The sequence below is a fragment of the Halichoeres trimaculatus genome, unplaced genomic scaffold (genome assembly GCF_033239565.1).
Source record: "Halichoeres trimaculatus isolate MK-OKI-2021-1 unplaced genomic scaffold, fHalTri1.1 fHalTri1_scaffold_23, whole genome shotgun sequence".
NCBI lineage: Eukaryota > Metazoa > Chordata > Actinopteri > Labriformes > Labridae > Halichoeres > Halichoeres trimaculatus.
Genome location: NW_027437201.1, coordinates 21055836 through 21072854, shown reverse-complemented (window position 1 = coordinate 21072854; position 17019 = coordinate 21055836). Strand labels below are relative to the sequence as shown.

At 42.4% G+C, this 17019-nt stretch overlaps 1 protein-coding gene and 1 long non-coding RNA gene across 4 annotated transcripts in view; one reads left to right on the top strand and one right to left on the bottom strand.

The window, feature by feature from the left end:
- The window catches only part of LOC141785533 (uncharacterized), an 87997-nt gene that overhangs the window by 45357 nt on the left and 25621 nt on the right, over positions 1–17019 (top strand). The gene's annotated exons all lie outside the window — the stretch shown is intronic.
- The window catches only part of ntn2 (netrin 2), a 68149-nt gene continuing 60811 nt past the window's right edge, over positions 9682–17019 (bottom strand). For all 3 annotated transcript variants that reach the window (XM_074663887.1, XM_074663888.1, XM_074663886.1), the window contains exons 6-7: positions 15817–15891; positions 9682–15727 (exon numbers count right to left, since the gene is read on the bottom strand). In XM_074663887.1, the coding sequence (XP_074519988.1) occupies positions 15342–15727; positions 15817–15891 (461 nt within the window). In that variant the 3' untranslated portion in view covers positions 9682–15341. The remainder of the gene's footprint in view (positions 15728–15816; positions 15892–17019) is intronic.

Here is a 17019-nt window from a genome sequence, read left to right as displayed (position 1 = left end):
CTGACATCCCATAATATTCTCTCAGAGCCATTAGGCTCACTTCCACCTATGCACAGCAAAATAGCCCTAACTGGGGCTAGGAATGTCCTAGAGAGATGAAACCACCACCAAAATGTTCGTCTTATTCTGTTGGACACAGTGGGGCCAATACCATGATAGTAGGGCAAAACCGGCATGAGCCCCGAGGACCCGTCTAACGCTGCTTGCAGCTTTAATATTATTATAAAAACTTGTTTTTCTCATTTTCATGTCAGTTATGGAACAATTAATGAGTCCATACGCTGCCAACACCAGACATGCATTTTATCTTAACCCAAGTGTGTTTAAAAGCAGAGTTTTACAGCCTCACCAATCATTTTGGGAAATTTGGAGCAGAGTCAGACAAAGATGTAAGGCTGAGAGCTCCCGTGTTTAAAGGGGAAAATATCGAGGTGTGGTCGGCATTTGGTGGGTGGGAGTTTCTGCTCCATGGCGCTGGTTTGGACCCTTCCCAGTCACTCGTGTTTGCACAGAGAGGTGCTCTTTCTTCCTGTTCAAAGAGTGCTGGAAAGTAACGATTTACTAACACCACTCAAAACCTCTTGAACGTTTCATGAAGCGTGGCTCTTTCATCATCCTCGTCAGGACGTAAAGGAAAGACGAATCCATGATGCCAGGATGGCTCTCGCCTCCTCCTGAGTACCCGTCTCCTCGCTCTCAGATGGTTTCAGTAATGCCAGCCTGAGGTTAGAGCGCCAAAGTAAAATGTAACGGCTCTCTTGTTTTGTGGCCTGATGCTCGAGCTGCCCTGGCCAGGACTTGGCTTCATCCATTACCGCTGGAGAAACAGGAGTAGAGGACAGGAAATGTGGTTTCCTCTGGTTTTACTGCACCATGGCAGGTCTTGGGTCCTGTTCAGGCCTGTGAGCCACTGAACTGTGACAAACACTCAAAGGAATTTGTTGTATAAAAAAAATGACTGATTGCAAACTCAGTAATTTGATTTAGTTGTATTTTGGTGTTTTGCAACAGCTCAGATTGGGTTGGTGTGTGTTTTCCTGGGTCCAGAATCCTTCACAAAGTTTAGAAATCAAGTCTTTTTGGCGTCCACTCGACCACAAGACTTGAATCCAAACAGCATGGCACAATAACTCTATTCCTGCCTCTATGCCATGAAAACCAGATCTAGTCCTGGCCCTACCATCACGCCAGCAAGGTGTTTTATTGGCCCATGGGCGCTGCTGCCGAGTGGCATCTGTCATCAGAACATGCCCTCACTCCACGCCAAGGTGAGTTTATTTGGTTTGATACGTGGTGCGCTGCCCGTGTTTTCACAGGTGCCTGTGTTGTTGAACCAAGAGCCTGATTCCTGCTTTCCCTGGCAGACACAAGGCCCTGGTTGTCCAGAGCTTCCCGTGGTGGATGGAAGGAGAAAGAGTTCCCCTGAGGAAGTACTCCCCTTCAAGACGTCTCCTCTCAGAAACACCCAAACCCCACCTTTGACTCAGAGACTGAAGGATGGATGAACATACAGTGGGGAAAATAAGTATTGAACGCGTCAACTTTTATCTCATTACATTTATTTCCAAAGCTGCGATTCAAACAAAATTTCTACCAGACATTGGTATTAACTCAAATAATCCACACATGAAAAGAAATCACAACTTTCAGGCCCATAAATAGTGATTATGGTGAATTAAGTACGATAACACAGGAAAAAAGTATTGAACACATCATGGAAAGGCTGTATACTTTGGCAAGGAAATGCACCATACCACCTGAAATCTGTCAGTAATTATTACTTCAACTTCCAATTAGTGCAAACCAACATCAACTGGGCTAGAGCAAATTGATGGTCCTATAAAAAAGGTCGTTTTTTCACCAAGCAGTTAAATACCACACACCTCATGATGGGTAAAGGCAAAGAGCTCTCTGAAGACATTCACAACCTGATTGTTGCTCAGCATCAGAATGGAACTGGTTACAGACTTATATCAAAGCACCTGAATATTCCAGTCAGCACCGTTGGGGCCATTATTCACAAGTGGAAGAAGCACCACCTTACCATCAACAGGCCACGCACAGGAGCTCCTTGAAGATTTCTGACCAGGGAGTCAGAAAGATAGTCAGAAGAGGACTCAACCAGCCAAGGACCACCCTGAAAGAGCTCCAGAAAGACTTGGAGGCAGCAGGTACAATTGTTACAGAGAAAACAATAAGCAATGCACTCCACTGCCATGGCCTCTATGGACGCTCAGCCCGCAAGACTCAATTCCTGAAGAAAAGGCATGTTGAAGCTGGTTTAAAGTTTGCTAAACAGCATCTTGACAAGCCTGTAGAATACTGGGAGAATGTTGTCTGGTCAGATGAGACCAAAACTGAACTTTTGGGCTGTCATACTACAGACCATGTTTGGAGGAGAAATGGCTCTGCACATCAGCCAAAAAACACTACACCAACAGTAAAGTTTGGAGGTGAAGCATCATGGCATGGGGTTGTTTCTCATCTCATGGTGTTGGCAAACTTCATATAACTGACGGAGCAATGAATGGAGCCATGTATGGGGAAATTCTTGATCTGAATCTGCTGCCATCCACCAGGATGATGAAGATGAGACGTGGCTGGACCTTCCAGCAGGACAACCATCCAAAGCACACGGCAAAGTTGACTCTTAAATAGTTTCAAAAAAAGAAAATCAATCTGTTAGAATGGCCTAGTCAATCACCTGACTTCAATCCAACTGAACATTTGTGGAAAGAAGTAAAGAAAAGGGTTCACCAGAGGGCACCAAAGAATATTCCAGATTTAAAGACAATCTGTGCAGAGGAATGGGCCAAAATCACACCTGAGCAGTGTGGGCCATTAGTTCAAACATACAAGAAGCTTCTGGAAGCTGTCATTGCAAACAAAGCCTTCTCCACTAAGTATTAGATGAATAGATGCTGCTTTGGGGTGGTGGTGCCCTCGTGTGTCGTTGCACAGTTTGAGATTAGCGTTAAATAGTTTCCTCGTCTGTAAATGACAAGAATTTATTGAGCCAGTGAATGATTCAACTTCACGACCGTCAAAAAGCTGCAGGAAAAGCACCACGGATCAAATCCTTCGACCTCTGGCTGTTATTCAGATTACATCAACATATTCAAGTGCAAATACCCACGACAGATTTCGACACGTTGGAGGAATAACAGTCCAGGAGCGATCATGACGGGTTTGTGGGTAGAGACATCTCATGAAAGTCGTGGTGAGCAGCTGCAGGGGAGTCACGCCAGGCAGGTTGCTGTTGGTGGGGAACCTTTCCGATCCTTTTTACGACTTGGAGGGAAGTCTGTCACATGCCAAGAGTGGGTCCAAGAACGTCAGATGTGGATGTTCTGGTGCCCGTCTTGTGATGTGGTCCCTGCTCCTCTCATCATCCGATCACTTTCCTTACCTCCCTCCAGTTTTTCGTCACTGCTTCCCAACACTCACCTCCTTCTTTTTTCGTCCGTCTTCACAGATAAGCAGGCATCCCTCACCTTTCACAGATCGTCACATGGTAGCAATCAGAGTGGGCTTTGGCAGACAAATTAGGGCAGTTAATGTAGACCGGAGATCAGTGCAGAGGCGGGGAAGCTGGTGCTAAATGCCAACAGATGGAGCCTGAAGTGGATCGGCCGAGACTAACGCAGTACGGTACAGTACAGCCCGCAGACTGGACCTGAAAGACGGCCTAAGCCTTGAGGAAAGAAGAGAATCTGATCTGGTTTCTGTATTGGCAAAAACAGAAGACTTCAGGCTGCAAAACAATGTGGGAAGACAAAATGACAAATTTAAATCTTCCCCAAAAAGGAAGAAAAAACGGTTTACACTGGACAGGACAAGAGCCTTATCTAAAATTATCTTCAGTCCAGAACATGATTTTTTGGAAAGTGCTTAAAGACGTTTTGTCAACACCATCCCTCCCTGGCTCAAACAACAAAACACACTCCTCTCTGCCCATTTATTAAAAACTGTGCGTCTTGTCCAAAAAAATGAGTCAGATTTATTTTAGACTAAGCTCGCTCTTTGGTTCACCGCTGAATTATGCTTATTTAATCACGAGTTTGGCAGAGACATCGTTTGGAGCTCAAAGCCAGTTCAGAATAGATACTTATCCCATGGCACAATTTCTCCATCAGTCTGTCATCACTTGTCAAATATAAATGAGTGATAACCACTGAAAGTAGCCATGTTTGACCCAGTTTTTAGCCTCATATCCTCGTCTGATTTGTTTTTTTAATATTGAGTATCTGCTGGTTCAGAGTCCCATTCTGGTTCTTCGTTTTCCCAGATCACAGAGCTGACTTCTAACACTCGAAGGTTCAAGTTTACTGGACTTCATGAAATATCAACTTTAACAGGAATAATTCTGCTCTGTCATCTCCTCTGGGCCTCTACACATGTGTGTCAGCGTCTGTATCAGCCTCAACCCCCTTCCTCTGCCTGGATGTTGATGTTTTGGTTGTATCAGGTGAAGAGTAGGTGTAGCTACATCAGCCAATCACAGCGCACCCAGTGAGCAAGTGACTCTTCGTGTTAATTAGCGAGTAGAAGAAGCTAATCGACACGCTAATCAGAGCAGCTAGGATAGCAGACGTCAAAACGCCAAACAGATAAAGCTTTTTCCTAAATAAATTTTCCTAATAAAAGGAACATTAAAAAAAAAAAAAAGCGGGACGGCTCGTCTTGGTTATTTTGAGATCTGTCCCGGGATAAGTCAGTGAAAAGGCCGCAAAACGCGCGTCGTACCGAGATGAGCCGAAAGGAACCGGACTGCTTGGTGGAAACGCAGCTATATATAGCAGCACCCTTTCTTTTTGCGCCCCGGACCGGTTTAATATCGGATGGTATTTTCGCAGACAAACTATTCCTCTGTCTCCTTACTGGCTCTTTTACCTGGCCTAAAAAAACTTTCCAAAGATGTTTGTTTTTGTCCATTTTGCTAGCTTGGTGGGGTTTGGCGTCAAGAATGAGTCATATCTGGGTATGACAGAGAGAATCCAGTCATTTCTCAAAATAAAACATTGTTCAGAAACAGATAATAAACGAAACTGACATGTAAGTTGAGTATTTGTTTTGTGCGGCCTTATACCAATTGACTCTTGGACCGGTACCGGTCTGCGCCTAGGGATGGGTACTAAATTTGGTACTTTTTCAGGTACCGACTAAAATATGTCAAAGGTACCGGGTGTTGATTTTTGTAGAGTCAAAAGGTACCATATTTAGGTACTTAAACACATCCTTGTGACTGTGAGGGAGTGGAAGAGTTGACACTTTTCCATGCTGGACATGAACACAACATTTCAAGGTATATATTGAAGAATATATTTGTTAAATTGTAAAAAAATATATTTTTTAATCAAACAAATTGATGTTTTTTAGGACTTAAACACAAAAAAGTACAGAAAATTGGTACCCTTGAGTTCCATTACCGATTGCCAGGTACCGGCGTATTGTATCAAATGTGTAAGGTACCCATCGCTTTCTGCGCCTCATGGGTTGGGGAAGTGAAGCTTAGTTTTACAAAAATACAAAGAGTTTAACATTAGTAATAACTTTTTAAACCTTTAAAACTAGCTAGCTTATTTGCTATTAAAAGCTACACGAATTTCTCTGATAAACATTCCACGTCCCTTTATCTTTTTACAAAATGAAATTGTGTTTTGTACGATAAAATGTCATTGATGGTATGGAATTCTCAAAACTCAAAACAATACAAAAAAAAAAAAATTTTAATCGCTCTTGGGGGCCCCCTAGTGGTCGCTCTGCATGGTCCCTTAAAAATGAATAAATAAAAGCAGCACTATGCAGCGTCTATGCCTCATAATGACCCGCCACAGGGCCAGGATTTAACTCAAACAATGAAACCGTATAAAGCGCTGTTTCAGGTCAGATAAGTCACAGAGAGCCGATGAAGAATCTATCAGTGTAATTTCTATTTGTCCATCTGCACACAATCCGCTTTTTGTGATCACACACACACACAAACACACGGACACACACATTCCTCTTATGTTACATGCTTTGAAGAGGCAGACTCATCCCCATTTTCAACAGTACCCAATCAAACACAAAGCTGAGGGCCGGATTAGGAGCCGGCTTGTGCTGCACAATGCTCCTATCAGGGACCACACTGGTTTTAAATTACCCCCTACTCCTCGCTCATTTCAATCACTCACTGGCCCAATAAAGTTTGTCTCGCCAATAAAAAAGAGCAACAAAGGAACACTGAATCCCAGTTTTGTGCAACAGCGGTCCCTCACAATCCTTGACACTGTGCCTTTCTGTGCGGAGGATCCTCCTCAGGTACCAGAGACCGGCTCGCCTGAAGATCCGGACAAATAAGACGTCTCTGCTTGAGCCTTTTTAGGTCAGAGTGGAAAGATGGAGAGATTGAAAGATGACAGATGTGCTTGCAGAGGTGTGGTCATTGTCACGCATGTTGTCAGTTCCAGAGGGAGCGGTGTGTCTTCAGACGACAGCTGGTTTCACTCAGAGAGAAAGACACGCAGCGGAGAAAGAGATCAGACCTTCACCTCTGAATATTTATGATCCCGCTCCGCGCAGATTTCTCGCCACATTTTTTGCGGTTTTCAGGGGGGGTTAGCACTTTGTGACCCACACACACTCGCAGACTCTCATGAGTGTTCACAGATACGTTCAGATATTCACACATGCATCCTCTGTCTCTGCGGGAGGAGGAGGAAGAGGAGGGGAGCGAAGAAAGTCACAGAATGGAAAGTCCTGAATGTGGCGAGAAATAAAAGAAGCGCATTATGGAAAAGAGAAGATTTAGGAAACAGACACACACACACACTCACACACACACACACACACACAGGGAGACCCCATGCTGGAAGACGCTGTTGTTGAGCTTTGAAGCACGCTGGTAATGAGGCTCCATTTAAAGCCAATGAAGCCACTTTGGCAGCTTATGAAAGCACGATTGGTAAGCCCCCCTCATCTGCCGCTGCTCGGTGTGTGTGTGTGTGTGTGTGTGTGGATGTGTGTGTGAATGTCAGAAGGAACAGGGGGGGACTGGACAGTATTTGGCTGGATCTGCTTTGCTCTTTTCCAGCCGATCTCTCGAGCTCTGTTTGCTCTGCAAACACCGACACTGTTTCCACAACACATCTGAGGATCGATCATTTCTCACAGCTTGAGGAAATTGCTCGTCTGTTATTTCAATTATTTCAGATAATACTCATTCATTACGTCTATAACTGATGATAGACTACGAGGAGCCACTCAGCTTTTGAGCAGGTCGCCAGAAAACAAAGTGGTAAAGGTGGAAAATGAAGAGAGCAGCTTTTGGTGCTGCTGTACCTGAGGTCTTCAACCTGCAGCATTTTGAGTCCTCTGCAGTGGCTCCTTGTAGCTTAAAAAAATACTGAAATCAAGATTTTTTATTTCTCTTACAGAGGGTATTGATGATTAAAGACACTGTCACTAAATAAAATCCTGTGTTAACATTTAGTTGAACTAAATCTTCATCCCATCTGTCAATAAAGCCTGCCACCGCTCTACTTCACCTCCTACAACATCAACAGCCCACCAACTTTCCATGCACCTGTGGCTAACCTCAAGTTTTACAGCCCTGGGAAGAGAACTACATCTACAAAAAGACTAATCTGGAAGAAAATACAGATTTTAATTCTGTGAGGATGAATTCATTAAACTGACAACGTGCCAGCTTAATATACATGATTGATATGTGGCAAGATAGAGCTAAATACAAAAAATGATCATTTGGGCAATGTTATCAATTTATGTTATCAAAATTAAGCGTACTTTTAATTAAAAAAAAATATATATATACTTATATAATATATAATATATATATATATATATATATATATATATATATATATTTGTTTTTGGAGTCATATATATATATATATATATATATATATATATATATATATATATATATATATATATATATATATATATATATATATATTTTACAGAGGAAACTATTTTTACTATATTAATTTTACTATTTTTTAATTTTCGCAATTTTTGAAATTTCAAAATTTTGGAGTCATTTTTGTAACATTTTAAAATTTCCAAAAATTTCAGAAATTTGGTATATTCAAATTATTATTTACACAAATTGCTTGATAAAAAGAACATAGGATTTTTTTGCAATTTTCTAATATCTTTTTTGAATTTTCTAATTAAAAACATTTTTTTAAACAGTAATCAACGATTGCACCACATATAGAATTGCAGAAAACTTGCAAAAGACTTCCTTTTCAGATTGCTATTCACAAGATTTTGCATCAAATTTATTTAGATTTGTATTGAATTTTATACACTTTCTTGTCTTTATTATGAAGATTTAGTAGATTTTGTTGCTCCTGGACAACTTTAATCCAGGTGAGCTGAGGAAAAATTGCTCCTTTGAAAATAAAGGCGGCAGACCCCTGGTCAGCATAGATGGTTAGCACACACATCAGTTTTCTTTCTTTTTTTATATTTATTTTTATATTTATATTTATTTATTTTTTTATTTATTTATTTGTTTATTTTCATATTGTTTTTTAAATATTTTTTTTTTATTTTTTTCCTTTTTAAAAAAAAGTAATTTAATCAAATTTTTTTTCTGCATGTTTTTTTTTTTTTTTTTTTTTTTTTTTTAATTTAAGAGGCTGAAAACAACCATTATTGATTCCTGCAGTTTGTCCATCATGATGGTTTACACCAAAGTCACGTTTTACGACGCGTAATTTGGAAAAATGAGCGTGGATGAAGAATCAGATCTTTTGTAATCGTCTTTTGTTATCATCAGGTGTGTGCTCTCTAAATTAACCTGTTAGTTACTCTGTTAACTACGTTTGATTTTCCCAGGACCCTGAAACCTGTGGGTACGCAAACAGTTTATCACCTCACCAGACTGACTAGAAAGAGAAACCGAGGGACAAAAACAGGAAATTCAAAAAGCAGAATCTTGTGAAGTTATGAATCTCTCTCTTGTGTCTGTTTTAGTTTCCCTTTAAGACCAAACTGCGAGTCGATTCCCGTTGCTGAATCTCTGAGGACGATAAATCTGGATTTGTACCGTCCATTTGGTTGTTAGCTATTCATGCTGTTTGGGTTTAATGGGGACTGGACAGGAATAGCAGCGAGCTGATGGGAGGCCAGGGATGGATGTGCTCCATGCAGATACATATGTTCTGAGTGTGAGTGTGTGTGTGTGTGTGTGTGAGTGCAGACAATCTCAGCAACCCCTCTTCTCTGAGCCTTGATGGCCATGCCTGGGGAGAGTGATGATAAATGGTGGCTTTCCTGTAATTTACCTCCAGGAGGATGGATGGAGCTGGCTGTTTGGTTAGAGGGTGGGGAGGAGAGGAGAGGAGAGGAGGGAGGAGGCTGTAGGTGAGAGGGGGGAGGAGAGGAAGGAGTTTCCTGCTTTGGACCTGACTCTGGGAGTTGGGTTTCCTCGGAGGTGAGGTGTGTGTGTGTGTGTGTGTGGCTCTCTGTTTATTTACAGAACTGTAGCTCTCGCTGCGTTTGTAAAGCCCCGCCCCCTTCGAGCCCCATCCAGCCCTTGTGTGTGCGTGTGTGTGTGTGTGCATACTTTCCAATGTGATGATTTCCGGAGGAGACAGATGATCAACACGACACACAGCTCATTAACTAATAATTTATTTTTTATCATTTAGATGAAAAAGTCAGTGGTTTCGTTGCCTCAGAGGAAAATGTACAAGGAAGACTTTGATTTAACGGAAGGTAGGAAGACGGTTTCTGTGGGAGTGAGTGATTATCACCAGGACGGGGGGAACAGAGAGTGGTGGCTTTGTTGGACCGGGTCGGCCCATGTCACATTTTTTCTCCTCCACTCTCCTCAAAGTCGTTAGCGATGGGCGCTAGCTGTCTGGAAACGCCATCAGTCCAAAGAGGAATACATTCTGTGTAATATCTGAACCACTTCTTCTGGTGGTGATCACAAAAGCATATGTTTCTGGTTTCTACATCCATATAACATCATCTGGTTTGTACATCCATACACGTGAGTCATCCAGGGCCAAGTGATGCTTCACCAGAGACGGCAGTTCAGTTCGTATTTACAGCATGAAGAAAAACGTGATGGGAGGGAAACACAACGTGAACGATAACACCCTTACCTTCAAAATGAGAGCTCCGTCCTCTCGGTTAATTAGACACACACTCACAAAACACACACACACCTGTAATAAACGCTGCGAGAGGAGGGAGGAGACGAAGCAGTTAGGGCTTCAGTTCCACTGCCAAGCTGCTCGGCTTGTTAAACAACGGGACGGCGCTCCCTATGAGGCTCGCTAAACAGCTTTCACAAGACGACGCTTCCACCCCCGAAAAACACAACATCTGGCTCGCTTCTTCATCTTCGACATTCAGGGTGGGCACAGAGAAAAGGAAAGACAGTCAGGAGAGAGAAAGAGGAGGAATCTGGCTGCAGTTTCCTCAGGAGAGTGTTTGGCACTTAAGCGCCGAGGAGGCCTCAGGGGCACGTAATTTAACCATCAATCATAACGAGGGACACCACGCTCACAGTCCATGAAGAGGACACTTGTGCTACTGTAACTCCATCTGTCTACTGTCGTTACACTGGAAAAAAAATGAAATCAAGCGTTTTTGTCTTATTTTCAGTGGAAAATGTCTTTTTAGACCTAATATGAGCCACATTCACCTGACCAGTCCAGAAAAATGTCTTATTTGAAGTTATTTAAAGACAAAAATGAGGCCTGAATTGCTGGAACAGGTTAAAAAAAAATCTGCCAATGGAACAAGAGAAAAGTTACTTGTACTAAGACATTATTGTAGTTTCAAGGAAACTTTTGAACGAATTTTTCTTGTTCCAACAAGACATTTTTTTGGCCTGATCAGTTGAAAGTGGCCCAAGTTTATCAGTATCAAGTAAACCAAGACAATTTTTACTGAAAACAAGACGAAACACTTGATAAGATTTCTGTTTTTTTTGCAGTGTTGGAGTGATTCTATAATTAGGGGTACATTTCAATTTTACTAAGTATGAATTTCAAGCAATGACCAATTTTACAGTGGGTCATTTAATACAGAAAATTAACAGGTTCCATCATTTATTTAGCTAAAAAATCCAATTCATGTGTTGGAATTTACAGTTTTTGTGCTGTCCGATTTCTCAAAAGTCAAGTTTGCTCTTCAAAAATTAACACTAGAAAACACGTTTGTGTTTATTTTCAGCCTTATTTGTTCAAAATAATCATTAAAACATGCTGTTTTAAAACTTTTTAGATAATTATTTAAGATAAAATAATTCATTTTGTGTGTGTCTGAGAAATCTGCATCAACCATGCTACCTATTGGAAAAAACCCTAGGGATGGGTACTGAATAGGGATGTTTGATTTCACTTTTTTTGCAGACTGATACCAGTACGAGTACTCCTTCTTGAGTACTCACCGATACCGAGTACTGATACTACTAGCATTTTTGACACATAAGATTTCATTTAACAGTGACAGATCTTTTTGATCAAGGACAGCACAGTCACTCTGCCATGAAGTCCAAATAAAACACAAACGACTCTGAGTTTCGAACTTTTTTGATCATTTAAAAAAAATATGTATTAAAAGTGCACAATAAAACTAACAACTGTCAGAGTTGAAGTATTTTTTTTATAGTAAACTAAAGTGCAAAATGATACACTTTAACTGTTAACTCTTCCTGGTTCATTCATATTGTCTGAAAAGGACCTGGTGCACATTTGCAGTGGTGTTAAACTGCAGCAATTGGCAGCATCTAGTGTCGAGGAGGACTTACTCGATGTAAGATTTTTTTGCCTCGAGTATTTGCTACTAGCCTTCTCGAGTACTGATACCGTGGAAAAAAAAGGCTGGTATCAGTATCTGGCCATCCCTAGTACTGAATTAGATACTTTTATAGGTACCGACCGAATTCTGTCAAACGTACTGGCTACCAATTCATGTAAAATCAAAGGGTACTGTGTTAAGGTACCTAAATGCATCTTTATGACAGTGAGGGAGTGGAAGAGTAGTTGATTTTTATGCTGGATGTGAACATTGCAAGGTTGTATATTGAAGAATTATCTTGTTAAATTGAAAAAATATATATTATGATTGAAAAATGATATTTGTTACCACATAAACAAAAAAGTACCAAAAAATGGTACTGTTGAGTACCTGTACCGATTGCCAGGAACCAGGCATCGGTACCGTATGGTTTCAAATGTGAAAGGTACCCATCCCTACCTATAAATCATCAATGGTTTGCTCCAAAGTCACATGACCCAAATCAGCTGAGGTCCCATCCTTTTTGGTGTTAACCTTGAAGAAAGTGTGTCCTGTTTCAGCTCCTCCTCATCAATATTTCATCAGAATGATTGTCTGTACATGGGGCGCATTAACTGCTCATCAACTGTGTTACCAACATTTTCTGCTCTTCTTACTATAGATGTTATAAAGACCAAACTGTGAAGAAAAGGAGCAGAAATATGAGCTGATGGAGGTCAGGAGGTGCCATGGAGGAAATGTCGACTGTGTTAGAGTCACTAAATGTAGAGTTGTAGAGACAAGTTTCTCTCTTCTTGTCCTGTCAGCTGGGTTACTGGGGTTTTTGAGCCTTAATTCCTTAAAGTTTTGAAGAAATAATCACAACTTTTAAACTATTTGAGAATTCATCAGAGCTTCAGCTTGCCAATTAATGAATTTAGGTCATTTCAGGTATAAACTTTGCAAACAAATAGAAAATGTGTTCCCCTTATTATAGAATCACTCTTAGTGTGGTATCAACAGTCTCTCAGTGACATTTAACCGTGTCCACGTTACTGAGCGCGCTCTTCACAGTTTGACGTACATTCTCAGATAAAAAACAAAAACACCGCTGAAGAGCTCGGGCAGCCTCGTCCTCTGCTGCCACTTATCAAAACACTGAACACACAACATGCAGAAAGGGTTAAAGAGGGGGTCTGACATGGAGGAGAGAAGCAGAGGGGAGACATTTTTGGACGGATGACAAACCAAACATACCACCGCAGCCAAAGGAGCGTAACCACAAGCTAGCATGACATGGCTGTCGGCACACTCGCTGCTACGCCGCTGCGTCGACGCGCCCCTCAAAACTGTGTGTTTATCTTGTTCTCTATTTAAATAAACTGTAATGTGCTTTACAAAATGAAATAACAGCAACAGGCAGATAAAAAGCTTGAAAGCAACCAGATGGGTCTCTCTGTGGTTTCACTCGGTCCTGACTTTCATAGTCGCTTAATTGAATTTAAAAACTGACTCTGCTTATTTGGCAAAGGATGACAGGGACTGTGTAAGAGGAGGCAAGTGGGGGGAAGATGACTTGGGAAGTTTTCCTTCGGATCTCGATGCTCGTATTGGTTTAAGGTCTTAGTCTGCTCACTGTAACGTTTTGATGGCCCAGCAAAAAAACCACAAACATGCAAACATAACGAAGCACATGAGGAATGTAATACGATCCTCTCATGTCATAATACAATCAGTGAGCGCTAAAAACTTTCCAGCCTCATTCATTTTGTCAAAATATGCTCGAGAAACACACAACTATTTTGTTTATCCGCCTCGGTTTTTCTTCTTTACTGCATGAAAAGGAACTTTCATTTCAATCTCTTATTTTGGCAAACAAAAGCCTGCCAGTCACCGGACACGTCAGGAAAACGCTCAGACATTTAAATACAAAGACACGACATCGGCCACACAGCGACATCTGAGGGGCCGGTACCCAGCGGAGGACATCGTCCGTGAAGCAGAACGTCTCGTGGGGGATATCTGCATTGTTCTGAAATTCCAGCTGTTTGTCCACAACGCTCAATCTGTCTTCCACAAAAAGTGACAAGCGATGAGTCACGATGGTGATGCATGGCTTTTTAAACCAGCGGTGAAGAGGCGCAACCCCGGAGGGCTGGAGTGTGACTCATGCAAGCTAGAAGTTTGCTTCAAATGCAACAATACAACATATTTAAAGTAAGGATGTGACCAAACACAGGGACATGACGGATACAGAATTGCGTAATTACACAGATATCAGCCTGGTGGCAGCAGCAGTGGTGGAGAGACTGAGGTCTGGAGAGTGTCCCTGCAAAGGGAGCCCTTGGTTCCTCACAGGACACGAGTTAACAGTCTGTAGGAGATACTGCAGAGTCCTGGAGTGTAGGCCCATGTTTACGAACACTGTAGCAGATAAGAAGCCCCGTTTCCACCAAGCAGTCCGGTTTAGATCAGCCAACTGTGCCCCCTTGTGGTAGGCGGCATGTAAGCCAGATGCCGATAGCAGCATCAGTGGCATGATTGCGCAACACAGTGTACCTCGAAAAACGTGGAACGGTGATGGAAGACATCCAGCGATTCATCTTCTTTGTGATTGGCTTGTGGCCCTTTGTGATTAAGACAACCAAGCTTTGTTTCAGAGAAGAAGAAAGACCATTCTGCAGTAGTTCTAGCTCCACCCCAACAGAAGGTTCCCAAAAAGTGAGAAAGTATGGATCGGTTATTTGGTACCGCAAGCATTCTGCGGAAGTGCCACCGAATGCTTACCGTATCAACAGCTTTGTGCGAAGGGAGCTTTAGTGAAAGGTTGAAGACATCCAGCAATTCGTCTTCTTTGTGATTGGCATGTGGCTCTCTGTTACAAAGACAATCAAGCTTTCAGAGAGGAAGAAAACAGTAGCCACTGTTGCACAGGAAGTGACCATTCTTTCCACCAATCAACGGACTGCAGCGTTTCTAGCTCCACCCCAACACAAGGTCCCCAAAAAACGAGACAGTACAGGTCGGTTATTTGTTACGGCAAGCATTCTGCGGAAGTGCCACCGAATGCTTACCGTATCAACCGCTTGGTGGAAACGGAGCTTTCGTGAAAGGTAGTCTGGTGTTACAGACCCGAGCTGTGTTTGTTTCAGAAGTGAAACGCACGACAAACACTGTTGAAGTGTGAGCGCTGATATAGATGTGTGTCAACAAAAAGAAATGGCGGGAAAAAGTCTCTGAAGGAGGGAGCGGAGCTGAGGTTCAGGGAGAAGTCGTTTGAGGAGTGGACGTTTCCGCTGTCGTCGCTGGAGCAGGGAATGGCGTTTGTTTTTACACTTCATACCCTTTTTTATGGTCCCTTTTTAAGGCAAACCAATTGGACACAAACATAACAAAGACAATACTTGAAAAAAAGTAAAATAATTATACAATATACACAAGAAGTGGTCCTTAAATCAGGCAGGGTACATGCAGTCTTTCTAATGTGCAGAGTCTTCATGATGGAGAGAAACAGGATCCATGGAGGGATCCAGGGGGCGCTAGAGGGTCAGGGTTCAGGATGTAGGGAGAGGTAGGGATGGACTTTCCCATCACGCTTTGCTGCACTTCCCCTTCTTCTCTTTGCGCTGGAACTTCCTCAAGCGTCTCGTCCAAACGTCCCTCCACTGGATCACCAGGCTGTTCTTATCAGCCACAAGCCCCAAACGCTCCGCCCCTGGGCTGGCTGCTCCACCACCAGGCCCCACCCCTGGCCCCGCCCCCTGGCTCGTTGTGCCGTCGCTGCCGCCCATCACCAGGAATCTTTTGCTCATCTGGATTTTAGGACACTTGCAGGCGAGGTCTTTCATGTGCACCCACAGGATGTTGTCACCTCTCTTCAGGGGCTCGCCGCGGCTCTTGTACACGGACACCACGTTGACGGAGAACTTGGCCCAGTCTCCTACCGTCTCCATGTCGAGCACGTTCACCTGGACAGCTGTGGAAACATTCGTAAACACACTTTGTGTCAGTGATGGCGTCTCAGTTTCACATTCAATCATCAGGTTTTAGAGTGAAAGCGCTTACCGTAATCCTTCTTGCAGTATTTCTTCATGTTGATCTTCAGATTGCCCTTCACTGGTTTACAGTACGACTCGCAGTCTGTCAGATACGAAGAAAACAAAACAGTTAAAACACGCCATACTTTAACATTTCCTACAAAATATTCCTCCTCCATTTCATTGAGATTTTATTTGAACATTTTCCGTTTCCATTTAGTCTTTATACTTGATTTGTAATCCTTTGGCGTGTTTGCTTCATAACTGCCCTCACACCTGTTTATATCCTCTAATAAAACCCAACGCTACGAGGGAAACCAGAGAACTTTGGAAAACGTTAAGCTTGTGTGACTTTACAGGCCAAAAATACAACTTCTGACAAATCACACAACAAACCCCGGCCACAGCCGCTCCTGGAAGGCAAATGAAACACACCAGAGTAGTAAAAGTGTTCAGTTTGACATGTTTTCTGGGATCTTGAGGAAAGACAGAGCAGGCTGGAAGCAGGTCATGGTTGGATGTATGTGAATAGACCTCGGCTGCCAGCGTGAAAACTGGGACCACACATTGGATGGATGACCTCTGCTGACCACACGTAGGTGGAGCCACCCGTGATGAGGTGATACAGTCAGACTGTGACAGTTCAAATTGAGCCTTTGGCTGAGCGACCCATCCCTGAGCTCCTCTGGGCTGACTTGGAATCAGACTTTGGCGCTAAAGTTGCTATTTATCAACAAGTTTAACCCTGTCCTGAAAACAAGGAGGATAAAAAGATGAAGACTTCACCAGGAAGGCCGTCCTGAGGTTAACAACCACAGAGCTAAACCAAACTCTACATATTCTTAATCATTAACCTGACACTAAATAAAATCCTGTGTTAACATTTAGTTGAACTAAATCTTCATCCCATCTGTCAATAAAGCCTGCCACCGCTCTACTTCACCTCCTACAACATCAACAGCCCACCAACTTTCCATGCACCTGTGGCTAACCTCAAGTTTTACAGCCCTGGGAAGATAACTACATCTACAAAAAGACTAATCTGGAAGAAAATACAGATTTTAATTCTGTGTGGATGGATTCATTGAACTGACAACGTGCTGGATTGGTATACATGCTTGATATGTGGCAAGACTAGGGATGGGTACCAAATTAGGTACTTTTATAGGTACAAAATTCTGTCAAAAGTTCACGTAAAATGGAAAGATACCCATTTAGGTACCTAAACGCA